Genomic DNA, 27772 nt, shown 5'->3' with positions numbered 1-27772 from the left:
AGATAGATATATAAATAGATAGATAGATAGATAGACAGACAGACAGACAGACAGACAGACAGACAGACAGATAGACAGACAGACAGACAGACAGACAGACAGACAGACAGACAGACAGACAGATAGATAGATAGATAGATAGATAGATAGATAGATAGATAGATAGATAGATAGATAGATAGATAGATAGATAGATAGATAGATAAATAGATAGATAGATACGCTTAAAGTCACCGAAGTTCACTGAGAAATGCTTCACATTTAATAAATGTTTATTCAGGAAACTGTATTGAGGGCCATTTTTTTCGGTATTGCGGGACAGTACCCCAATCCACAGGGAATAGAATGTTGCTGTCGGTGGTTACTTTTAATCGCAGTCGAGAATTGATTTATTTGCATATAATAAATATTTTACGTGGTACAGCAGCATAGAGTTTTATTTGTGTACACGAAACGTACCGGCGTTAACTTTGGACAAATAGTTAATGCCAGATAGCCTACATGCATATTCTTAACACTCCTAAGTTGTTCACACAGCACATGTGCATTAGTAGCTGCAGTCAAGAAATTGTACTTCAGGGTTGTTAAAACATGGAGCACACTCAATGTAAAGACATTGTAACACCACGCGTCGCCATTCTCCTTGGGTCAAGCCCCAGCTATACTCCTCAAACTGCCTTTTGAGGCACGTTTCTGACTGCCCGACGTATGTTCTTCCACATCATATGCTGCTATATACAGGAGGGTGAGAGACATGACAGACTATATATGAGGTTATGTCCTCCCCACCGTAGCCTTTTATGTCACGGCGATGTCACCAGACGAAAGCAGTATTCGATACATAAAACCTTCATAAATGCAAGAAAGTTTTAGTTGTGTTTTACTTGACCCTTTTGATTTAAGTTCGTGTTACTAAACGTCAATGGATGAAACTTCCGGACCTGTCCACCACGGCTGGCCTCAAAATCATATCGTGGTTTGGGCATGTAAAAGCCTAACGATTTTTATTTAAACCTTAGCAATCACTCGTCTCGAGTTTTCACCAAAGGCATCATCGTCCACAATTTCGTGAAGCTTTCAGGAGCTAACACGACGACTTTCGCGCCTGTATTTTCTCCAGCCTTCTTGAGATGATGTGAAGTTCCGTAAAAATATGGAATGACAGCCCCAACTTTCTGATAATATTCAAGATTGTCATGCGCTTCATTCCCATTCCGCGGAATCTGAGGCGTATTCTAGGAATTTTGTTCGTATGACCTGCGTATTATTAGCTGTCATCGCTCACCTCTAACGGCCTGACATTACGAGTGGGTAGCAACTAGGAACAGTTACAGTATGGTAGCCTTTCGAGGTATACGAAAAGTGTTCCATCACATATTTCGCCAATGCTGCAGGGAGAATTGCGTTCATCGTATTCTGTCCGGTAACATCATATCTTACTCCGCTCTGCGACTAGCGCATAAAATGCTTCTGCGTGGGAGGGAGCATGGATACAGAAAAAGCAAGGAAAAAAGGGCTACATGTCTGAAAGAGGAGGCTGCGCAAGCGGCAGTGTTGTTGTCTTTATTGTCTGATGAAGCAATACACGGGGAGAGTGTCGCATCTATATGGCGCCCGTGTTCTCTCGCATTGCCAGCAAGAGCACGCGGCGGCTTGTGTCGCAAACCGCATTAGGCGTTTACGCAATGCCTAACAGTTGCGCTGAACTCTGTATGTTCGTTTAACGAATACAGTTGGTCAGACACGGCAAGCTCGTGGCCCGTTCAGCTGTGATGTGAATGTACTCCCCTTCGATTTTAGATAAATGGCCCACAACGCGACTTCGGCAGGTCAAAGAAAGTGGGTCCATAGTCTCTGATCACCCGAGGCACATAAGCCTCACGTTTTTTCTTGTACTTTTTTATTTCGCTGAATAAACGAAGTAAACACACAAAATTGCATCTACGTTTTCTCCGTATTTGTGGACAAAACTGTATCGCATACCTAAATGAGCGGAGAGAATTTAATGACGTGCGTTGGCCATATGTCGTTTTTTATTACATATAATAGGCACTGAAGAGCGAGAAATTTCGGCTGGTCTCACGCACTGTTGGAATCAATTTCATGCTAAGTAGATAGCGCGAATTAGTTGAGGCCACAGACGGACAGTTTCATATACCTGGAGGGGGCGGAAAAATATGTGTATGGGCAAACACTTTGGTCTCTTAGGCGCCGATATTATTGTTATGAAGGTTTATTTTTAATGTACACAAACATATTGATACACATCGTAACGCGGTTGGTCTAATGCCAAAAAGGCCTCACAGGCTGCTAGGCCGACTGCATAGTAGCATAAAGTCGAATTCCTTCACAGAAGTTAAATCGCTAAATGTTGAATGCATTGTATGTACCCCCTTCAAGAAATCATAGATTGGTACCGGATTTTCCGGTGATTTTCAGAAGCTTTTTTGTGGCGGCGTCTGTTGGCAATGCGAGTGCGCATAGGCTTTCTTGCAGGAAGCTTTTTCAAATATATTGAGTTAGTGACCGTTCTTGTTGTCGTGCGTTCCTAACCGAATCCGCTTTCCCTAAGTAAGGTGTCCAGCCTACTATCTCAATGACTAATTATATTAGAGTTGATTCCCGCTATGAGAGAGATCTGCCGAATTTTTCAGACACGCTTTCCTTGTTTAACAATGTACCAGAGAGGAAGAATAACGAACACCTTTTCTTAACACCACAACCTTGTACGAAACTGGGGTTGCAAATTTGCCCACTAAAGGTTGTTTTGTGAACGATTAAGATAAGGGCTTTTCTGTATGTCGCGAACTATTAGTAAAGCCCTTTGCTGATAAAAAATTCGTACAATCTTTTCTCAGAACATTTCCAGGGAGGCATATTAAAGGGTACCCATTTGCAGATGACCAAAAAGTGTCCGCTTTTTTTAATAACGAGGAAGTCTGTGTGAAAGCATTGACGAATTGACTGTGTCGTGACTGCTATGTATTCTAACTATAGTATTTTTGTAGCCTAAAAACTACTCACTACGCTTTTCAAGAACACATGTTAGGCACACACAACACTGATTGGGGAGCATTTCCCACTGATTGTTTGATTTGTTGCTAACGCAAAGTCTGAGTTTTACTGAGACTAAAACGGATGGTGAACAGTCCATTATTGTGAATAGCTGGGGACCCAAGCCAGGCTCTTAAAAATTATCCCGGGCTGGTGCAAGGGTGGTGTTGCCCTCATGAAGCATACCGGGGGCCGGAGGAGGGGCACTAGAGCCTGCGTACTCTGATCCTATGGCCTAGGCAACATATTTCTTTCAGATGCGTAGCAGCTCTTTGACTAGGCTGTGTAACACAGTCCTTCCGTCCACACCGCTCCCCTCGCCGCAGCTGATGGAGTGGTGCCAAGTAGCTCACGTCCTCCTAGCAGTGCGCGGTGACGTCTCTCTCCCTCGCCTGCCGCGCACTTGCCGCGTGTCAGCTTTCGCTCGCTTCACGCTCTCCACCACTCGCAACGCTTGAACCCACTCCTCACCTGGGCATCATCTTACCCACACCACTTCCCTTCATCTGTCGGTGAGAAAAGCCCCGAGGCAGTGAATGTGCGTGCTGCGCGCGCCTCGAGAATCTCGCAGCACCGACAATGTGGATAGTGCGCCGCTGCTTGCCGCACGATCGCACTGAAGCGAGACGCCGTCGTGGCATACTTCCCGCTACAGTGCGCGTACCTTTCCCGGCTGTCGCCAGAGTTCCGAGGGTTAGCGAAGCCGATCGCGTTCGCGAATAGCGATAAGAACACCGATGAGGTGCGAGCCAGGGAATCCGAACGCAAGCGTCGGCAATGGAAGAACAGCGACACCGACGAGGTGCGAGTTAAGAACACCGATCCCGTTCGAGAATACAGATGGCGGGTGGGTAACACCGACTAGGTGCGAGCCAAGGAAGCCGAGTCTAAGCGTCTTCAACGCGTCTCGCCTTCTGTGTATTAGCGTTTCAAACAAACGTTTACTCGTGTGATCGCGACACTGAGTTTCGCTTCAAACAGTTCTTTCAGCACCCGCGTCGATGCTCGTTTCAACCAGGTCAACGCCGTGCGAACCACTGTGGCTTCACATTTCATCAGGGTTTCCGTCGGGGAGATGGCCGATATATTTTTTAGCCAAGAGTTGTGAGCTGGGTCAATGTCATTGTGCATATTTGGTTATCGGCATATAGAGAGCTGTCCAGATTCCAGACACTTCACTGACACCTGACGGGTAGCTAATGGTCCGATGTGAGATCGGTTTATACGTTTAAGCACATACGTTTGTTTCATCGAAAAGGAGTGCATGCTAATGAGAGATGAAGTGCGTGTCATAAGCAGGGTCATTCTCGTATTCCTCCATGGTCGATCAATACTTGAGCATATAGCTTGGTGAGCTGCTGGAGTACTTACTCAATGTTTACTACATTGCTATCGAAGGGTTCAGCCAACGTAAACAGTCTTGTTTTCCTAGATCTGGGGGTGAGGGAAAGAGCACTAAACTACACTGTCAAATCCCAAGACATGCACCACCTTCGACGGGGCCACCCGCACCCGTCCACATCAATGTCCTTGACTGGGGTGGAGTCACCACTCTTCTATTATGGTACCACGGTGTCCCCTCGCTGGCCTAAGAAGGTCGTTGGGGTGATGGGTCTCACGCTCGTGCCGACTCATCAAAAGGACTACAACAACGCCGCTGTTCTTTCGAAGAAAGATGTCACGAAAAAAAACCCACTGTGGTCGATTGCGATTCCGGACTGCATGACACCATGCTTCCAGGCTTTGAGTAACAATGTCCGGCTTAACGGCTTTCCGCAGGCTAGCAGCTACACGCCAACTCGTTCGCAGTACACAGAATTCCGCTCCGCTTCTCTGCCCAAGTGCCGAACCTAACGCTCTGCACCCACTACGTGGTCTTAAGAGAATACAAACAGTAACTTGTGAGCCTCTTGTATTGGGTGTGCGGCTTTCAACCACGAAGACGTTTTAAATGACAGGTTCTCAGGCTCGATCACTTGAACCATGTCATATTACTGCGAAAACACATGTTGCATTGTGGAGACTGCATACAGGACGCGTGCGTTAGTAAAGCATTAAAGTTATTTTCACGCCTGGGTGCGTGGTAGAACGCCTACTTGCCGAGCTGACAGCGTAGATTGGATCCTCACTCAGACCCGGAAATATATTGTTAATATTTTATTTGCATCTTTCTCAATTTTGAGGCTATGAGAAGATGATTTTTCGTTTACAATCAGCAACGCCAACGCCAAGGCTGAAAATTCTCTGAAATGAGTTCTTTAACGTGGTCACGTTAAATATGCCAGTACAAGGGATCTTTATTCTTCGCGTTTATCAAGGTTTCTGTGATATGGGCTCCTCAACGCTATCGGGTGGGCATCTGCTGATTTCATTCCTGGTGTTGATGGGTTGATATAGACTTTAAATCACATGTGGCGCATACCCGCACTCACGTGTCTCGCATGCTCTGCTCTGGCAGACGGGAAAGTGCAACGCGTGACTGAGGAAAAAGGTTTTATAACAGATGTGGTAATTATTTTGCGTTGTTCATGCCATGAACTGACAAAAATTTTGGTAATACACTGATTGGGGCTTTTAGTTTGCAAGTATACTTTGTTTCTGCTTTACTTAATAGAATCTGTTCATACGCGGGTCTTTACGGAACGTAAACCTGCCGGATTGGTTTTACGCCCTATCTCCCAAATCCACCTTAGTTCAAAGGAACTCGCGATATCCGCATTGTGGAGACTTGAGCCGTCGAGTGAAGATAAACCGAAGTGCGAGCGCCAACGGCGATTACAAATTTTCAGCTGGATTACCAAAGCTAGAACGACTAGAATGGCTTGGAACATCGACGCCGTAAACGCGCGAGCACCAGACAAGCTGGATTAGGTGGTGCCATCTAGAGGCGCCAAAATGAACCAGCTAATCACAAAATTGGTATTGCAGAAATATCGTGCATTGTACGTGTGGTGCGAAAACCACGCGGAAGCGTTATTACGAAAGAGTCACTTTTAAAATCATTTTTACCTCAAAAACATTACGCGTAAGCCAACGCGCTCATGACTGTGGTCGCAAGGAGTATCACAAGATGAAGACACCATCGTTGCAGTAACCTTGTATTTTCTACCCTTTGCGCATACGAGGATACCGTACACGATAAAAAAGAGTCTCGTGATTGCACCGCACCCGTGATTCATCTCTACTTAAGGTAAATGCAGTTTAGTTGTAGTTAGCATCGCCATTTATGGTTTGCAAAAACGTAATTGCATACGTTGACGTATGGGGAACTAAAACATTAAACACCATGTGTTCCACTAAGACGGCAAAAGCAATCCGGTTTCCGGTAACACGTTAACGTAAAGAAGTATAGGGCAAGCTAAAAGCCCCTAATGTCTTTCAATACTAATTTTGGTTTGAGCTGCGGAGACAACCACGAGAGCACCAAGAATAGATAGATAAATAGATAGATAGATAGATGGATATATATATATATATATATACATATATATATATATATATATATATATATATAGATAGATAGATAGATAGATAGATAGATAGATAGATAGATAGATAGATAGAGTGCTTGCAGTACGCAAAATAATGCTTCGCACCTAATAGCTCAAATGCTCCAGAACAGATGCTCAAAGGCCGCGAGAAAGTATTCATGGAGCACACCTAAAGTTTTCGTCGATATGCGGCGTGGTAAAGTAGTCAATGTGGCTAAATAGTCACCGACGACAACGTTGTGCATGAGTGTTTTCAGCAAGCCCAATAAAGACGAAACAATCCGCAATATTCATTTCGAAAAACTGGCAGCCAATTGTAAAGATAAAAACAGGTCAAAGTTCTTTTGTGCGACAAAGAATAGTAATTACTGGTGTTTATTGTTAAAAAACTGCCTTGTCATTATGAAAGGCGCTGTAGTGGAAGGCTGCGGAAATTTCACCCCACTGGGGTTCTTCAACATGCTTCTAAATCTAAGAACACGGAGCTTACGCTTGTTTGCCTTCATGGCAAATGCAGCCGTTGTGGCGGGGTTTTGATCCCGCGACCTGCGCGTCAGCTCTCGAGCACCATAACTACCTGACCATCGTGGCAGGTGGGTCCAGAAGGAAATGATTCGCAATTGAAAAGAAGGAAGAAAAGGATTCACAAATATTGCTTATTGGTTTAAACAGATGCACTCGAGCTAGAACGAAAGTGGTGCTATTAGAGTAGCTCAATTGTTTTATTCACACTTATTTTTTTGTGTATGTATGATTGATGATGTACACCACGCCAAATAGATTATAAATGGATCCTATAGGACCATGAAATACACTTGCACTTAAAGTATTCAGAGACGTGATCACTACCTTAGGTATTTTCAAGAAAATGATGCCAATTGGCTAAACACATGTGCTTTAGATGTGATTTTGTAAAAAAAATGTTGCTGTTCCACCAAAAAGGTGAAGGTCTGCATAGTAACAAATTCTATTGTTTACGAAGTGAGGCTTGTAGCTAACTCATTGCGATGCGATCTCACGCAACTCTACAAAGCGATGGTTCAAGTGAAAATGGCTGGTCCAGAGGTACTCTTCGCAAATTCTCTTCGCGTTGAGCACAGCTCGCAGAAAGGTATGCGAGCCTCTCGCTTAGGGTGCTGCGATGGCGAGATAACATGCGCTCCAGTGACGACCACGCTCTTAAAATCAGAGGTTACAGTTGCTTTTTGAGGGACCCCGTCTCACTAATTCGGTCTTCGCGTCTTTTCACGCTCGTTAAAGATGGGCGGGGCGTTCCTTTCTTTTTGAGCATACGACCGCTGGTCGGACAGGTGTGGGGGGGGGGGGGGTTTATCGAATGATTGATATATGGTTGATATATGGGGTTTAACGTCCCAAAACCACTATATGATTATGAGAGACGCCGTAGTGGAGGGCTCCGGAAATTTTGACCACCTGGGGTTCTTTAACGTGCACCCAAATCTGAGCACACGGGCCTACAACATTTCCGCCTCCATCGGAAATGCAGCCGCCGCAGCCGGGATTCGAACCCGCGCCCTGCGGGTCAGCAGCCGAGTACCTTAGCCACTAGACCACCGCGGCGGGGCTTTTATTGAATGGGCCTCGGAGCGACGAAACTGGAGACGGCTCCTTTGATCTCTGCTTCAGTGGCTCTCGTCGTCACCCCTCACGCGCTCTTACGATGAGCTGGGGCATCTTAGCAATTTCGACCTTACACGGGCCATGACAAAAAAGGCGACAGTAAACAGCCCCCGATACTGTTCATATGATTGCTTTCGCAATAAAATCACATTCATTCTGATATGCGCACATTTTAAAGGGGCCCTTAAACACTTTTTTATGTAACCACGGAATGAGTTCACTAGAAGAGCCTATTGCCTCACGAATTAAACACCGCAAAAATTTTAAGAATCCAGGCAGTGCCAGTGGAGTTACAAATAATTGTCGCACGCTGCAATTGCATTATCTCTTTTTTATTCCCGACAAAAGTGCTGGAAGCTAAGCAGGGAGCGATAGCGAAGGCAAAGAAAAATTTGACGCGCGCATCGAGACCTCGAGCACTTTTTCTTTCTTTTTTTCTTCGGACGCGCGGGTTTTTCAGCGTGATTGCGCGCGCACGGGTGGACAAGTCACGGCCTTACGCGGCAATCTCGTTAACGACCAAGCCCACTATGCTCAAATCAGCCAAAGGCTGATAGATGAGCATTTTACGAGTGAGTTTTGAGCATTTTCCGTGATTTGTCGAGAGAAGAGGCGGTGGTAATTTTTAGCTGACTGATAATTTATTGTGAATTTGGGGCCTCGTGCTGCGCTATTTTATTTGGCTCACGTGTTGTCGGGAGCCTCTACTACCGATCGGCAACGTTTTCTGATCACCCTCAAAAAGTGTTGCAGGGCCCCTTTAACGTACCATATATAGTGACCTTACCTGTGTCACTAGGCCCGTGGTGTGGACGTTCCCAAAACTTCCATCTTGCTGTTGCAGCAGAACCACTGGTCTGAGCGCATCGTAGACAACTGACGAGTGACGTCCAAGTTGGTTGTCAGTCAAACAAGCCAAGGCTAGGACATTAATGGCTAGGGAGTCCATGACAGCAGCTGCAATACAGTTTTTTCAGTGTGCACGCGCGTTTCATCACACAACAAGACGTAGACTTTTTTCATTGGCAGGAACAAGAGAGACACGAAGGAAAGGAAAGGTATGAAATACCAATAAGAAGCGCGTTTACTTTGCTACCGTGCACTGACAATCATATGAGATTATCCAGCATGTGTAGCATGTGCTTTTTGACAGAAAAGAGAAAAATGGTATCTAATGAAGGAAAGGGGGGAAAACAAAAAGCGCCGCTTCATCGAAGAGTGCATAGTGATACCACAGTTTGTCGCTGAAGAAGGCCGTTGTTGGTTGCGCAGTTTCAGTTATCTATTCTTAGCTAGGTGCTGGACATCGCGTAGAGAAAGCATGCAAGGTTTGCGACTGCAATGCCGTTTCTGGTATCCGGAAAAAAAGCAAACAAACAGAGCTCCACCACTGTGGGAACACCCACATGTAAACGATGTTGAAAATAAACAATTAGATTCGACTGGGAAGCGTCATTGATCCTAAAATAAAAACTAAAACGCCGGGCCTGTGTGGAAGGCGCCGCACAGTCGCAGTGAAAAATAGAAGAGCGGCCTTTCAGAGCCTTTTCAAAACACTCATTGGGTAACTGCTGCAAGCACATTTGCTGGGTACCCACTACGGCAAAGTACTAATTTCTTGATAGTAGGTCGTCACTCGCTATGCTATTTTTCGTCATTCTTCTGAGAAGCGTGGTATGTGCTAAAAACTTGCAAGGAATCTTCTGCCACTTGTTCATGTAGTGGCTGACGACAATGAGGAATTGTGCCTGGAGTGGGTATGCGCCACCGTTAATAGGCAATCAAGGACAAGCTTTTGTAATGGGTTGGAGTCATGGACGAGCCAATAGTTACGCTATTGGCATTGTGCGATGACTGGTTGTTTTTTCGCTCTTTTAAAACACTTCATAAGCCGTATTAAGGTGATTGCTTTCTCATCATCAAACCTGCCTGAGGCAAGTTTGCCAACAAGTCCCAAGCACCGGCTAGACTCAGTGGCAAAATACTGGGCTGGCACTAAGTAGATTCGGGTTCGAGCCCTACTGTGTCACTACTGCAAGTTTTTTTTTCTAATTTCATACGATGTGCTTACAGACACTGGTGGTGGTGGCGGCGGTGGCGGGCAACTACGGCAGCGCGTGACCTGTGTTTTGATTTCAAAACAGACTTCGCTGTAAAAACTACTCATGTGTGTTGTCGCTCTTGGTAAGATGCAGTTTCAATTACTTGTGGCACATACCAGTATATCAGTGGCACATACCCGCCCACATGTATGTGCTCATGTTTGGCGGAAAAATTTTGACGTTGTACACGTCGGGATTATGATATTATTCATGTGTTGACCTGCGCGTCAAATTTATAATACCATCTTACCCTCACATACTAATCTTGCTTCACGCCAAGTTTAAGGGGTGGTCATGAGAGCACCAGACGTAAACGAATAGATAGATAGATAGATGGATAGATAGATAGATAGATAGATAGATAGATAGATAGATAGATAGATAGATAGATAGATAGATTAGATAGATAGATACGCCTATAGGCGCCAAAAGTGTTTACAGTATGCAAAGAAAGCATCGCAATTAAAATCAATAGTTCAAACGTGCCTAGGGAATCGATGTCAAGGGAAGCATGCAGATGGAAGGTGACTGTGTTGTAAGTTTTTTAGTGAGCGAAACGTTGTGAATTGGCGCAAAATATATGTACTATCCGCTTGAAATGAAACCCAAACATCGGCAAGCCTTCGCGATATTATAATGCGCGCCGTGCACTTATCAGCATGGGCAGGGACACATATATGCGCAGAGCTGCCAACAGGATGCGCGCGCGTGTCAAATATTGATAAGTGGACTATACAGACTGTACCATCGCGAAGGCTTGTTACTGTTCGGGTTTCATTTGAAGCGATGGTACAAATGCACTCATAGATATACAATAAACAAGCGCACATATTAGCAGTTATTCACAGTTGCGTAATAATGACAACAGCCACATGAATATTAGCAACACCAGAAGCGGTAAGCTGATGTGAAGCGCTGGTGCTTGCGCTGGTGCCCAGGAATGTGATAGCCCTGAACACTCAAATAAATAAACTCTTGCAGATGATGCTTAACAACAATTCACGTTAACCCGACATGATAGCTCTATCATAGGAGTACATAGAGAATGTTTATAAAATTGCATGACCAGCACCGCAACCACAAGTGAGGTTTCATGAGCATTAGGGTATATTTAAAGAGCCATTCCGAGACCTGATGAGGCTCTGTGGTAGAATACTTGATTGCCAAGCAGAATGCTAGGGTTCTATTTTTTGTGGGACCCTGACATTTATTCTTTGCATTCGTCTGTCAACGCTGCCGATGTCAGGTTTCTTTAACGCTCACGCGTTAAAATTACACATGAGTGTTGTCACCGCTCGTGGGTAGATACGAGGTGTCAATCACTTGTGGTACGTACCCGCATACCAGTGGCACATACCCGCCCACGAGTATGTGGTATTCATCCACACACTTCACCCTTCCATACTAATTTTTGTTTGCCCCAAGTTAAGGGGGTGATGACGAGAGCAGCGAGACGTACAGACGTAGGTGGATATATATATATATATATATATATATATATATATATATATATATATATATATATATATATATATATATATATATATATATATATATATATATATATATATATATATATATATATATATATATTATGGAGTCTTGGTATTATGGGTACTAAATGCCCACAATATATATATATATATATATATATATATATATGTATGTATATATGCCTTAAGGAATTGAACTCAAAGAGAACGGAAGTGGCAGAAATGTTTCACAGTGAACAATCGCTTTATAAACTATAGCTTCGCGGACATGTTGGTGCTTCTTCTCACTGTGAATTTTTCTAGAAAGAAATTTGGGAAGTTAACTTCTTTTTGCACTACGCAGCCGCTGAGCCCCCACAGTGGTGAAAAACGACATGATTTCATATATAGTTGAACGTGCACTTTGATCAAGTGGTGCTAGTATTTTCGGCGTAAATGACAATGTGCAGTAACTGTGTACGATAACGAGCACCTGGATTGTCGAACAACATAACGTGCGTTCTAGTGACATAAGAATTCATAAAGTGCATGAGCATCGGAGCACACAGAATGAGATGTGTTCACTAGCTTCTTTTTTTTTCTTTCTTCAAATTCATTTCGCCAACGATCCAGCAGAAAGATTTGCGAAAACTGCCTATTTCGTGCATCGCCATTACATGTTTATCAGAGGCTTTGTCCTCCTAGTCAAAGAAACATTACAATATATTAAAGGCACATAGTGGCAAACGTACATGCATTGTGTTCCAAGCGCATGCAGTAAGATTAGGAGACGCAAGCAGAAAAAAAGGAGAGAAAGAAAAGGGTTGCTTTCATACTTACGTGCCAGTTTGCCACGAGGTCATTGGTATTGCAGGCCACTACTAGAGACACTAACAAACTTTTACTCTGAAAATTGAGACCATTATGTTGTAGGAAATCCAAATAATGAACTTCGTTGAGGATTTTTTTTGAATTAACGATTGAGAAAAAGAAACATTATGAGGTGGGCGTACTGGTGTTAACATACAGGCGAAAATTACATTAGATTAAAGCAGCAACTATCTATTACACTTTGATAACTCTCATGTTACTGAAAAAGTCGGAAAAAGAGAAACAATGAAATGGGAAATATTTTCAGTAAATGAGGTGTAATGAGGTTTAGCGTCTCAAAGTGATCCGGGCTCTCAGAGCCGCCTGTAGTGGGAGCTCCGTACGATTTCGGCCAACAGGAGTTTTTAAACGTGCATTCAAGTTACACAGCCTCTCAGTATCTAACGCTTCGTATCGAACGAAACATGGCCTCCGAAGTCGAGTTACAAGCCACGTCTTTCGGGTCCGCACGAGCGCCGTAACTCCTGTACCACTGCTACGCCTTAAAAGAATGAACGAATATTTTTAGTCAGCAGTATTTCCCTTAAACAGGAAAGGCTGCTACATTCCTTCATTCCTAGCTTGGTAATTTTAACTCTTTGAATATATAGTGATGTTGCCTTATTCATTTTATTTCTTGACACGTGAACTATACTCACAAGGCTGCACCTCAACTTGTGAAAAGAAAAAACAAAAAAACACCGAGCCAACCATGCAGGCCAGAGGCTGAGTTGACAAGACGTTTGAACGTACGTTTCCCTATTGGTCAGCCGGCTGACGAAGCTGTTACATCGTGATTGGCTGAATCACTTCTCTAGGAATTTTTTTTTTTGCGCAATGCTTTTGTGAAAGCTGGCACAGATCACCAGCCGCTCTCGTAAAAGCAGTGTTTATAGCAAGGTGTCTTTACCTGGGCTTTCGGATGCGAGTTCTTGGACGTTTGCCATGGCTTTGTCGGTAAGCCTCCGGCCACGGTCTCCTAGTGAGCAGAATGCCAGCAGCTGTAGGGCCTCTGAGAATCGGTTGCGTGGAACCGGGTCGGTCGACTTCTTCCGCAGCAGCACGGCGAGATTGCGGCCTGTCGGGTCCCGGATGGGCTGGCAAGATACAGACAGCGCCAAAACGTGCAAAGCCAGCTGTCCCTTTTCAGCCGACCTGTCAACGGGACACCGTAGCTCTCCTTCAGTCAGGCAGTATTACCACAGTGTAGCATTCGTTGGGCAGAATGATAAATCAGCATCGCCGAGCGGTACGTATTTTTAGAGGTTATCGTCCACCATATATCTAAACAGCGGCCGGGCCAGAAAAGGTGCGAGTGCACTATATATATATATATATATATATATATATATATATATATATATATATATATATATATATATATATATATATATATATATATATAACAGACAATACGTGATTCGAAGCTCGCAGGTTCGGTTCCTGCCCATCGCAAGTTATCTTTTCACCCACTTTTCTTTCTTCACATTTACCTTACAATTTGGTCTAATAAACTCCCCTGTAGTTTCCTTGGCATTATTGTCTGTTGGATTTGGATTTCAATGATATTTTGTCAAAACACGGAAAAAGGAGCCCTTAGTTATTCACTTTTTTTCCTTATTCGTTAACGAGGGTCTCGTACTGGCAGGCTTAGGTTGTATACGAGGAACTATTGGTCAGCTGCCAGCTCGTAGTAAGTTCACGTGCTACGTGACGCCACAAAGGCTCATAAATGAGTGTGCCACACTCGCCGCCATGGCTACAGATGGCGCTGACTGACACTACCACGTTTAAATTTATTTGTGTTATTTGTCCGTGGTATTTGTTTATTTTTTACTACTATGAATCTCGGTAAGAACACGAGGGAAATATTAACTTGAGGTATCCGTTAACCCAAATTTCTACGACAGTATCGGGCAACCTTGAAGTCAAATACCTCTTCCACCATTTTCACCCCAACCTGACCGCTACTCCAACTTTCATGTAGCAGTTTTGAGCTCGCATAGCTGACGCGCGTATGCTTTTGGACTTTGTGCCATCTTCAACTACAACCCTCAACCTCAATGTGGGCACGAATGATTCAATTTTTTCTACTGAAAGCACTACCTTCAAAGAGTACCGTGACCTGTTTCACATTATAGCAGAGAAACAGGCAAGTATTATTCGTGTTTACGTCAACATGTCTTACAGAGAGGTGGAAATTGTCCACATGGCAAGCGAAATGATGGCCTTGTTCGACACTGCAATCGCGAGGCCTGCACTCTCAATAACGCCGCGCCACAGTGGTCTAGTCGATAAGGTATTCGGCTGCTGACCCGCAAGTTGCGGGATAGAATCCCGGCTGTGGCCGGTGCATTTCCGATTGAGGTGGAAATGTTGTAGGCCCGTGGGCTCAGATTAGGGTGCACGTTAAAGAACCCCAGGTGGTCGAAATTTTTGGAGCCCTCCACTACGGTGTCTCTGAATGATATGATGGTTTGGCGACACCAAACCACACGTTTCATTCAATCAATTGACCAATCAATCAATCAATCAATCAATCAATCAATCAATCAATCAATCAATCAATCAATGCACTCTCAATAGCCTAATCGGAGGCTTCTGCTGACGTTCAAGTTTCGTGTACTTTATCTACCATAGATTTGAGTGGTAGCCTTCCGTTCGCGTTCTCCCTACTGATGGCATCCACCCTAGTTTCAAGGGTTTCGCGATAATGGCTACCCATCTCCAGAGACTGTTTTAGATCAACGAATGTTTTTTTCCTTCCTATTGAAAAGACGCTGCCCCTTGCCTTTCGATAGAGCTAACTTGGTCTCGGCAGTTACTAAGGCAGCCGCTCAATATCTCAAGTGTGCTTAGTCTCAGTGAATTCCCTGCCATATATTCAACAATACCGCTACAATTACCACCAGTGTGGTTTCACCAGAAAGTCGACTTTCATTAAACCAACCGGCTTACCACCTAAGATTCCCTGCTCCCATCCAAAATACAAAGGATTTGAACTAGTTTGTGCAGCCCCTGGTTTCCGCTGCAGTGTCCTCAACAAGCCCGCCTACCGATAACCAGAATCTCTCCACGGCCAGCGTCAACTATAGGAGCCAGACTACGACACATACCAACCCAACCTGCCACGCAAGGCGATTCGCGGACCAGTTCCCGTAAGTCTCGGTGGCAGAGAAACCAAGCGACAAATTGACCAGGTGAGCCTGCTGCCGAAAAGGCGACTACCTCCGGTGCATTCTTAAAGTTGAGAAAAATAGTGGAAAAACGCAAGTGAAACCAACTGTAGGCTACAACCCTTAGTGCATACTTGACGGCTTGTGTTGTGGATAGGGAATCAAGCCTTTTTTTAAAGCAGTCACGGGTCTTATGTCGGCTAAAAATATCGCTCAATGACATGACATCCTTACAAAGGGCTCTTTGAATCGTGCTAAGGTATATCCGAACGCTTACCAGCATGCTTTAAAATGCTATAAACTCGGAACGACAGCTGTACGCGAGTGGTGATCTCAGTACCTCGGTATGCATGAAATCGCCAAATTAAAAAAAATATAAAGTGAAGAAGATAAGTGCAATTCATGACCAAAAAGTAAAAAGCTGCTCCGTGATGGCGCGGACCTATCATTGTTTCCAAAGCATGCTGCAGCAATAATGGCGGTCCCGACAGATGCGTTTCCTAAAAATAGCACACCACTGTCTACGAACGTAGTGAACCTTTCGCATGTAAGCTCAAATAACGAACAACTGCTGGTCCTGTCACGGGCCTCACCGTTTGTCCTGCAAATGGCGAATACGATGATTTTAGGTTCCCTAAGGAGTTAGAAATTTTTTCACGTAACGTGCGCCTACGAGAATATTTCCATAAACATGCGTCCACTAGCAAAAATCAGTCAGTTATGTCCAGCAACAATCGTTAGACACCTCCAGGCCAACGTGACAAATATCTAGACTTGTATACTGAATCCATCCAACGCGATGTCCTCAAAACCTACGAAAAACAAAAGTCGTGTAAATCTAATATTTCATTTGAGAATAGGAAAGCTATTGCGTCAGTGGCTAAACACAGTGATATTGTGATAAGTTAGCCGAGAGAGGTGCTGCCGTTGTGCTAATGAGCAATACAGATTATATGAGTGAACCCCACAGACAGCTTACCAATCCGATTTTTTATAAACACCTACACTACAATCTCACTGATGGGTTTAAATTAGCTGCACAACATTTTGTCAATAATCGCGAATGCGCAAATAACCTAGGCGATAAGGCAGTACGTTCTCTTGTGTCACTCAGTCTGGTCGCCGTTTTTTTTTATTTTTATGCCTAAAATACATGAAGAAAACTGTCCAGGACGCCCCATTGTTTCAGGCATTGCCACCGTCAGGGATCAACTTTCACGCTACGTTGATGCACTCGTTAGTAGTCTTCTATGCACATTATTCTCCTATCTCAAACAAGCTAACTATTTTTTGTCGGAGATTGATGACACAATTTGGTGCTCAGGAACTTAGACGTGGTTTAACTGTATACAATATACCATGCAGCGATGGCATCAAAGACTACGCGTACGAAGAATCGTGTGATGAAAAACACATTGGAAATAACACATTAGCTACCTTATTTAAAATAATCTTGCCGCTTGACAATTCTGAATTTTATCGCTCTCATTATCTTCAAGTAAGTGGAACATCAACGCGCACTGACATTGGACCTAATTACGCTTGTATTTTTATGTCCGTTCTGAGATTTGACATCATTAGAAATGGGGCGTTAAACCTATTAGAGTGATTTATGCATGACATCTTTCTTATCTGGTCCCATGTTGAAAGTGACTTTTTATCCTTTATAGCTGATTGCTTTAGCGTTCACCGCTCTATTTCGTTTTCTCAAGAATACTGCCGTTTTACCGTTAAGTTTCTGAACGTTACAGTTTAACTAACTCACTACAAGTTAACCACTAAGCTTTACAGGAAACAATATTTACAGACACCATTATTTTCTGTCTAAATGCTTGCATTTAAAATTTCAGAAAACCAGTATACCGAATAGTCAGGCGCTCCTTTTCATGAGAATTCGCTCAAAACAGTCTGACTTTAACGAAAACTGTGAACAATTTCACGAAGCTTTAATCCAGCAGGAATACCCACGCCGCATTGTTGACGATGCCGTTAAAAGAGCCGGTGCACTTAATCGCAAGGATTTCTTCCGCGCTAAAAGAAACAATCAGTTCAGGCACAAAGTAATCCTGTCCTATCACACAGCGCATGGGTTGAAAATGGTTCTTCAATTCTTCATAAAAAAGCTTTCAACATACTAACGCAAAGCGCCAATCTTAATTTTTTCTGTGCCATCTCGGGTAGTCTTCAGCAGGTTTTGTAATCTGCATGACATCCTAACTTCATCTCAAGCAGGGGTTTCTATTAATGTCAGTTGTTTACATAGCAAGAAGCCACGATGCAAGATTTGCGTGCATATGACGACGTCACCGATGGCTAAGAGCACTGCTTCTGATTTTTTCCACAAGATTCAGGGTAATTTCACGCGTCGCGAAACTGCATGTGTTTGCTCGAATGCTCCATCTGTAAATTACTGTGCATTGGACAAACCGAAACACCTTGCAGATACAAATTTATTATTAGAAGTGTCATGCTGCGAGCATTCCCCAACTTTCAATATCAAAACACGTATAAATTTTGGGCCAATAATTCAATATTAAAACAGCTACAACCCTTCAATCTGGTTTACGTTTCCACCACAAAAGAGAGCTTCGAGAATCATATTGAATCAATAAAGTTTAAGCTGTTACTTAAGGTATAAATGAAAATGCTGGTAAACTTTCTTTTCCACCCAGCTATTTGCTCCGGACCTTTTCTGCTGTTTTACAGCTAAAGATGTTATGAGATCACAACTCGGGTCTCGCACAGCACCGTTGTTGTCCGCTGCCCCCGCCGGTATCCGTAACCACTTCGCACGTAATTATAAAAATTAACTGAGTACCATTGACACAGTGGGGCTCGCACCCGAGTACGCTGGGTGCCACCCCAGTATTCCACCAGTGAGCCACGCTGGTGCTTGGGACTTGCTGGCAAACTTGCCTTATGCAGGCTTGATGTCGGGAAAGGATCACGTATAAACGACCAATAAAGCGTTTTAAAACAGCTAAAGAACGAGCAGTTGTCGCATAATGCAAATAGCGTAACGAGTGGGTCGTCCAATGCTGCAATCCATTACAAAAGCTTATTTTTGTTCAGCTATAAAATGTGGCACATACCCATTTCATGCATAATTCTTCATCCTCATCAGCCACGGCATGAGCAATTGGCACAAAATTATTCGCAATAGTTTTAGGCATACGATGGCACGCTTCTGAGAAGAATGACGAAAAATAGCTTAACGAATGCCAGCCTACTACCCTAAAATTTTGATTATTATTGTCGTAGTGGGCTTCAAGCAAGTGTGCTTGCAGCAGTTATTCAATGAGCGTTAAGAAGGTGCTCTGAAAGGCCGCTCTTCTAGCTTTCGCAGCGACTGTGCAGCGCCTTCCGAGCAGGCCTGGCGTTTTTTTTTACTGGTGCTTTTTTCGCGAAGATAAATTATATGCCCCTGTTCATTTCTTTTTTTTTTGTTCTCGAATCATCACAGGATGGTACGTACGCACTGTTGTTTATCGATAATCTGCTCACAATTCAACCTATGAAGGAAGAGAAGGAGGAATAAACTTCATTATAAGAAACCAGCAGGTTTAGATGGCCGGGCCTAGGCCTCCCATGAGGGGACGTCAAGGGCTTGCCTCGACGCGGCCTCAAGGGCGTGCTGGGTCGCCCAGGTTTGAACCTATGAATTGTCAGTAATTTTGAAGTTGACATATATTGCGACTTCATTCTTTCACTCTTTTTTTATTGTGCAAGTGCGCACGCGCGAAGGCTAGTTTCTTTGCCATATCACACGTATTGTTTCCCCACACGCTTCTAACAAACGCTTGCCAGCCAGCAACAGTGCTATACTGCGTCTTTGCTTGCTTTAAGTTGAATTCTAACCGCAGATCCAGATCAAGTTTTTCTACTCTGAATGGAACAATCACTTTCCAATGGCAGATTGGTAGCGTGAATGGTGGGTTCCAATGGCAGATTTAGAGCAACCGCAGATCACAGATTGCTCCGTGGAGCTAAAGTTCTTGCTACGCCGAAATCGGCAGATTTGAGCAGAAGTTCCACTGACGCATTCTGTGCGCCCACTTTTCATTCAATCACCGATGGATGCCCGGAAAGCGCTTTGCACTCCCTCACACCGTCTCGTTCTCCCTTGCAAGATTTCTGCTCACCAACAGCTCCCGTCGAGACACGCGCGTTCCAATCGCAGATTTGGCGAGAGCAATCCCACTGAGATCTGCGTGCTTCATTCACTATCCGGCCCAGCGCTAGCACTCTGCCATTGGAATTCAACATTATATTACGCTACAGTCGTATGAATGCATTACTGCGACGAAGGCCGGTCGCGCGGCCGAAACATCAGTCTTATTCCGAGACTACTTTTCCTACATGCTTGATATATACTTTTAAACATTTACATCCGCGTCCTGTGTTACTTTTTCATTCTCTCTCTCTCTCTCTCTCTCTATATATATATATATATATATATATATATATATATATATATATATATATATAGTTAGATAGGAAGGAGAGAAAAAGAGAGAAAAATAGAAAGAGCGAGAGAGAGAAAATGAAAAAGGAACACAGGACCCAGATCTAAAAGTTATAAAGCAGCATCTATATCTTCTGTCGTAATATTACAAAACAGAAAACAGGCAGGAAAACCGTGACAATCGAGCCAGCTTGTTGCGTCATCAAACGTGTGAAAGAATTTCTCAATGACTACACTTGAATGGTAACTTTGTCAGAGAACATTGAATTGAACGGCATGAAAGAGGAGAGAAAATTGTTCATTGTTCGAAACAGTAGCGCGGTGCTATAGTACCGGTTTTACAACTAAGTGAGAGGTCTTCTCATTGCAGAAAAATTCAAGCCTTCACGACCTCCTTGGCCCTAGAACATGTTTTTAGCATTCTCGAAAGTTTTCATTAAAATAATTTCTCGAGGGTCTCAGATTGCACAAACGTATTTCATCTTAGGTCACATCAAACTTTGATAAACTTCCAGTCTCCCTCAGGAACTGACTAGTAATGTTACGTAGAAGACAACACGTAGCTGCCTTATTTAGTTAAGAGAACCAGGAGATAGTAAAGCCAGGGAAGTTATAGGGCACGCTTATTTGATTATGTGGTGGTAATTGTTATATAGGTGTGAAGAAAGTTAATTGCATAATTTAATTGTGACATAGACACGAATACAATAAAGTAAAGAAACAACAACGCGCCACTGACAGGGACCATGCCCATCGGATGAAACGTGTGGCTGATGAGTGCGTGGTTTCACTAATGCTGCAGCTTCGGTTACTTCCGCGAGCAAGTTGGCTTTTCCTCCATTTTTCTTTTTTCACATATATATCCTAATTGCCACCATACACTCAAAGTCATAAAATTAACGACCTCTGTGTTTTGCTTGGCATCATTATGTGCTGGTATTCATTAGGGTGTGTCAAAGAATCAGAAATAGTTTGTTAGTGACTGACGGCGTGTTCAATGTATTGAACCTGTTTTGAATTAAGCGAAAATTTTGACATTGGCATCGGGGAGATTACTGATTGACCGTGAGCTTACGCAGCCTTCTCCAAATCAACGTAAATTTCAGGAAGCACTAGATTGTAAATAACCGATTCCCACCTAACAGTAGGGCGTCAAGAAGAGAGAACATGTGGAGTAACGGAAGAATGAGTTATTAGCAAAGGCAAATCATTGCCAATCAGTCAAGAAATAAAAAAAAAGTGTGGTTAAAAAGATCCGATCAGAAGGCAAAGGCGTGTGTTTCAAAAGTAGATGTTCGTGAGCATACTTGTTAGTTGCGCTTTTAACATAAAGACAAATCACGTCTATGTGACATGTTACCTTCTATGATATTAGCAAGTTAATTTCACAAGACAGGAAAAAAAATCAATATCTATGTTCTTCTGCCTAAATGATGAAGCAGGCCCAACAAAAGTGCAATATTGGAAGTATAGGCGGGTCCTACGGCTATGCCCATCATCGAGATTGGCTGAAAACGTTTTCATCTTAAAGTGATAATGATTGTTCATTAACAATGTGAGCATAGTCGCTTTGTGAACAGGAAAAGAAGGCGCAGGGGTCTAGGGCTAAGTGTAAAGTCTGCATTTTTTGATGCCCATTAGAAGCACAGTTTATACCGTATCTGCAGATCAAGTATGGTACACTATTTACTTGTAGGTGCATGTGCTAGTACATTGTAAAAAAACAGTAAAAACATCAGCTGCTGGGTATAGTTGCCTGTTAGAGATCATCTTCATTTCAATGATAGAACCAAACCATAGAAATAAATGTACAACCCATGATGCCTCGCCCCGTGGTTTCATGCTTTTTGTTGTAAGTATCCAAATGGGTGTGGCTGCATCAATTCACCTCAATTTCCATGTACACCATTTGAAAGAAGGAAAGAATTTATTGCATCCACTGTTTTCGCTATACGAAACCACATGGCATTACTTTCTACCACTAGACTGGTGCCTAACAAAAATATAATAAAAAAGTAAAGAAATAAAAAGTGAGAGGATAACTGTGGGCCATGATTGGCCAGTGGTACAACATAATAACGACAAACATCGACATGGTAACAGCTGCTGTCTTGTACACGCGAAAAAAAGTATAAAATTACGCCACGATGCCGGGACCCACCGTGTTTACGAACACCTAGGCGAAACAGGAGCGGGAGTTATGGAGGCATCGCTGCTTATTGGCCGTCTCCTGATAAATTGCGGCTATTATTCACACTGCCAAGTCTCCTTTTGGCGACCGGCGCCAGCAGGCGCCGGTGGCCGACTGTTCTTAGCGTACGTGGGGAGCTGGACGAGCAGCTGGTGCTGCAACTCGCGCACGTGCAGCAGGGCCTCCGTGGAGCATCGGTCGAAGAAAGTCGGATCGACCAGCGCCAGCGCCAGCGTCCGCTGGTGCGCCTCGCCGTAGCCCGCCGGGACCCGGTACTGGTGGCACGGGTGTGCCTTGAGCCAGGAGCGCGCACGTCCTAGGGTCTCCTCCTCGGTAGCCAGCAGGCCCTGCGTGTCCGGCGGCCCGTCTACAAAGCCACGAAAGGGGCACGCCCGCGTCACTTCTCCGCAGAGCGCTCCGACAGCGCGGCGAAGGCTGCCAATTCCGAGCACGTAATGAGCGTCGCGGCACGTAAAGGACGGATGCACGCGAAACTAGCGGAGTTCTACTGGAAAAACACCACCGTACGCAAGATGGCTATCATTTGTAAAAAGTTAATAACTTCAATACCTTGGTTCAACTGGCTTTTCACTTTTTGTTCTGTGTTGCGGGTTGTTTTTTCGGTACCATTTATTCACGCATCCATTCAAATGAAAGAGATACGAAACGCAATCTAGCCAACCATGAGTTGCAGAGATGCCGAGTTGTAATAAACTGTACAATTTTAATGACAGTATATTTGCTCTTTTACACTCAAATGCATCAACAAAATTAAGAAAAAAAACATGCATGGTTGTCTCTCCGTCCTAAGAATCGGTATAACACGAAAGTAAAATGTTTCCTAACAAATGCGGGTAAATGTTTACTTTTCATTGATGTAAAACAGCTTGCACAATGTCTGTTGCTTTTTCTCAGATAAACAACCGTTTAACATAATTGATTGATATGTGAGTTGTAACGTCCCAAAACCACCATGTGATTATGAGAGAAGCCGTAGTGGAGGACTCCTGAAATTTCGAAAATATGGGGTTCTTTAACGTGCGTACAAGTCTGAGCACACGGGCCTACAACATTTTCGCCTCCATCGGAAATGCAGCCGCCGCAACCGGCATTTGATCCCGTGACCTGCGGGTCAGCAGGACCTTAGCCCTTAGCACCTTAGCAACAGCACCTTAGCAGCACCTTAACAGCACCTTGTCAGCAGCACCTTAGCCACTACACTGGCTAACCTCCCTGTCCTTCCTCATTTATTCCTCCTCCTCCTTAGCCACTACACCACCACGGCGCGGCGCCCGTTTAACATAAATGCATCCATGTTGACGCCTAGTGATACATCTTCATTGCGACGACTAACGTCAGTGATTATTGACTTATTAATATTAAAATGTGCCCTGTGTTCTGGATGCTTCTGATAACAGCTCTTGTAGGTAAAGGTGAGTGCAAAACGAAGAAAAGCGGTGTGAGAATCGCAAGAACGGGGCTCATCGTACATTGACCTTGGGTTAGGTTGGCCGCTCGCGGCACATTGGATTTATTGAACGTCACTGCACAATTAGAGGGAAACGCATTATGGGTTTTGTTTACCTGCGGGCCAGCCACGATTTTTCGTGGTGCAGGCGCAAGTGGAGAACACGGAGTTGTATCCAGGCGAAGCATGCGCGTTGCTCTAGACTGTGAAAAAAAAAATTTAATCCGAGGTCGGAGTAAAACGCCTGTCTTCTAGCGTCCCCCCTATTCGAAACAATTTTTGCTCCGGACATCCAGAGCAAAATTTTTGCTCCTACTCGTCGGAGGAATTACGTGGCACACCCGGAGTACTTTAAGATATATTTCACTCCAGCCGACTGGAGCGATTGCGTGGTGCCGCCGGAGTACTTTTTATTGGCATTTTCCTCCGGCTCGCCGGACTGATTACGTGGCATCCCGGAGCATTTTTTTTGCGAGCTTTTTTCTCCGGCTATCTGGAGCTATTGTGTAGTACCTCCGGACTATTTCCTGGGTGTACTTATTTTGTCCGGACACAATTTCAGTAAGGTAGACCATAGTTTTTTTTAAAGTGCTTGCTCCGCTCTTTATTTATTATATGCTGATTGTTTCATGCCGTGGTTAGATAAAATAAGTCCCTATTTTTATGCAATCACTGCAGAGGTACTGTGTATTCTTTTCCACAGAGCTGTAGCAGATGAAATTCAAGGAAACACTCAAGTTTTTATTCTTTGATTTATTCAAAATAAGATCCGGTGCAGGATGACTACCCAGCATTTTGGAAAAGGAGACATGAATAAACAAACATGCAAGAAGCTACCAAAAACAAAACACAATAAGACAGATCAGATAAAATAACAGCACTCAAGTTTGAAGAGCAGCGCTTCAATGTTAACCACATAATGCTGCAAAACGATGCACGACAAACAAAAAAAGCGTGTCATTGAAAACAACTCTTCACCATCCCCGAACGACCATTCATCAGATTCATTGATGACGCAATGGTTGAGCTGATTGCTTCCTGTATAATTTAGCGAAAAAATAATTATAAATGAGAACTTCAAATCATGCGAGAGACACGGAAACTGAGCCAAGGACAATATACAGTCTGTGAGTCTATGAGAAGAAGCAACTTTTAAAACTGTCTACACACACACATACACACACACACACACACACACACACACACACACACACACACACACACACACACACACACACACACACACACACACACACACGCGCGCACACACAAAGACAAAATGAGATTTCAATATCAAGAAGCACATCACATGTAATGCGGTGTGAGACAGCCGCAACATGATAAGAACACACCTCCCTGACGCGAACAAAGTTGAAAACTGGGCCAAATGTTCTATATATTTCTAAATCGGTAGCCGTACTTTTGCTGAAACATTCAAAAGCAATTTTTGACTAAATTAATCTTATGTCAGCACTCTTGTAGACGGCATCAGCAATGCCCCTTCGAATATTTTCCTAATTGCATCAAATAGTAATTCTGTTTATTACAGTCGTATTTTAGTGCGTGTTCATCGTCATACTCCTAGCTAAGTGGGCCTTTACAGTATACATGGTTGGTTGCGGCCTGTCTGTAAGAAAAGCCTAGCTTCATGTCCTGTGTAAAATAATTTTCGAGATAAGCTGGCATTGTTTTATTTTTTAAATTTTCACTGCCTGCTTTGTTTCGGTACTTGTCGTTGTGAATATTTTTCAAGGTAGTTATTGTATGAGCATGTATTTCTTCAAGACGAATAGCTTAAAGCACAAAATAACGAAAAGTTTACTACAACGTAAAATTATAAATAAGCAATAAAAGGCACAAACTTTACGCCACCTAAGCCAACTGCATTTTCACAGAAATAAGGGAAGGCCAACCAGTTTACTCAACTGAAAGGTCCGTGCACACATTCGGAGGCCACAGAAGGTGACGCATGTGTAAGTGTCCCAACGAGCGTCGCAGGCTTGAAGAAATGTTCGTTTCCATTCTTCTGTTTACAAGCCAGTGTGCTTTCATTTCCCAGCTCTCAGCACTGTTCGTACTCTTGTCTTCCGCAAAAAAAAAAAAAAAAAAACTGTAGCCACAGCCAAAGCAGTACGACTGAAAAGAGAAAAAAAAATGCAGCAGCAAGAATAGTAATCTCTTTCATTTTCCCACAGAAAATACGACTAGTTATTCGAAAGGGTGCCTTCTCTTTTCTCTCTTTCTTTCACTACAATGTCCCCTCCATCTTTCATTGTTGAGCCGGGCCGCCACATGGGTTGACTTTTCTACCCCCCCCCCCCCTTTTCACAGAAACGTTGAGCGCTGCATGGCTCGTTCTGCCAAGCAACTCCTCTTCTTTTTTTTTTGCATTCCTCGTCTCTAGTATGGTTAGTTTGTTTCGCCCATCTCTTTCTTTTCCCGAATACACCAAGTCCCGTGAGGAGCCTAGTATACTTGTAGATTAATAGCTCAGATAACATTTATCGAACCAAAATAACCTTTTCCCAAGTTTAAGTGCATGCATGCTTTCTAAAATATGTACCATTTACAATGCCCTACTCCAATTCACTATATTTATAAAGCATTACCACTAATTTTAGTTATTCAAGTTTTATTAGTTCAGCTTACATATTCTATCAAAATAATTTTACGCAGTGGTAGACCTCGACCTGGATTTATTGATACTGAAAGCATACAAATGTTACCGTTTATGTGTACTTGCTAACAAGACCAAAAATATATTTTAACCAGTTAGGTTTACCTATAACAATTTTTAACGTTTAATGGAATCAACTTAGAACTGTGATTATTTCTATTGTTGCATACCTACTTAGCGCTCAGAATATTATAGCGACTTGATTCAATTTATCTAAGGTATTATGGCCTTAATGCTGCGCAAAACAGGATGAGTGCAAAAAAGTGAACAACCAGAAGCGCTTGTGGTGTTCACTTTTTTTTTGCGCCATATTTACGCCATAATGAATGATTACCAATTGCCCACCTTTCCGTTTTGCTTTACCGATGTTATATGAAGAAAAAAAAATACGTAGTCCAAACAACGCATCATTGGGATACCGCTGATTTTTCACTGACGTCTTGTGAAATTAGCCAAATATTGATCACATGTATGGTTTACCAATCCAACATTACTGAATCTTAACACTAGCGGACAAGAATAACACTGTTAAGTTAGGGGGAGCTCACTCACCATTTTTTCGCCAATCCAGCAACCGCCTGGTCCCTCAACACTCGCGAGATCACAATGGGTCGTTCACTGTCAAAACTGTCACACGGTTACTGTTAGCACAACTCCCTTTTGTCGTTGATAACCTTCGTTGCTGCTTGTTGCTTGTGATATACAGAAGGTGCTCAGAACGATTTCCTTTTCTTCAACGCGGCCGAACGCTTCGCACAATCCTTACTGTACCGGCTCGGTCTGCGCCATGTTGGTTTGTAGGGAACGGCCTCCCGGCGGCGAGGCTGCCTACGTCATTTCTCGAACAGCCAATGAATGCCAGTGAGCGATGACCCGGAGCAGTTGGGTAGCATCCACCGAGGCAAAAGCGATGCGAGGGAGCATTTCCAGAGGAACCACGGGAGCATAATCAAGGGATTGACCCCGTTTTCCTCCGGTTTCCTTCGTCAGGCGATCAGCCGAGGAAAACGGTGGAAAACCAATGTATTTGCTCCGGTACAATACGGTTTAAGTAAAATTACCGGAGCAGAGAGGGTGCATCCTTTCCCGATTCCTCCCAGATGGCTATATTTTTGTTTATCGTGTATGCTTTTAGAGCTAGTTTTGGTATGGATGGGTGTCATGA

At 43.6% G+C, this 27772-nt stretch overlaps 1 protein-coding gene across 1 annotated transcript in view; it reads right to left on the bottom strand.

The window, feature by feature from the left end:
• The window catches only part of LOC119176970 (uncharacterized protein CG3556), a 165578-nt gene that overhangs the window by 73935 nt on the left and 63871 nt on the right, over positions 1-27772 (bottom strand). The window contains exons 2-4 of the mRNA XM_075878332.1: positions 22592-22829; positions 13541-13785; positions 8974-9143 (exon numbers count right to left, since the gene is read on the bottom strand). Of these exons, the coding sequence (XP_075734447.1) occupies positions 8974-9143; positions 13541-13785; positions 22592-22829 (653 nt within the window). The remainder of the gene's footprint in view (positions 1-8973; positions 9144-13540; positions 13786-22591; positions 22830-27772) is intronic.

This window comes from Rhipicephalus microplus, chromosome X (genome assembly GCF_043290135.1).
Source record: "Rhipicephalus microplus isolate Deutch F79 chromosome X, USDA_Rmic, whole genome shotgun sequence".
NCBI classification, from domain to species: Eukaryota; Metazoa; Arthropoda; class Arachnida; order Ixodida; family Ixodidae; genus Rhipicephalus; species Rhipicephalus microplus.
The sequence above is the reverse complement of the archived record's forward strand: the minus strand, read 5'-3'. Positions and strand labels throughout refer to the sequence as shown.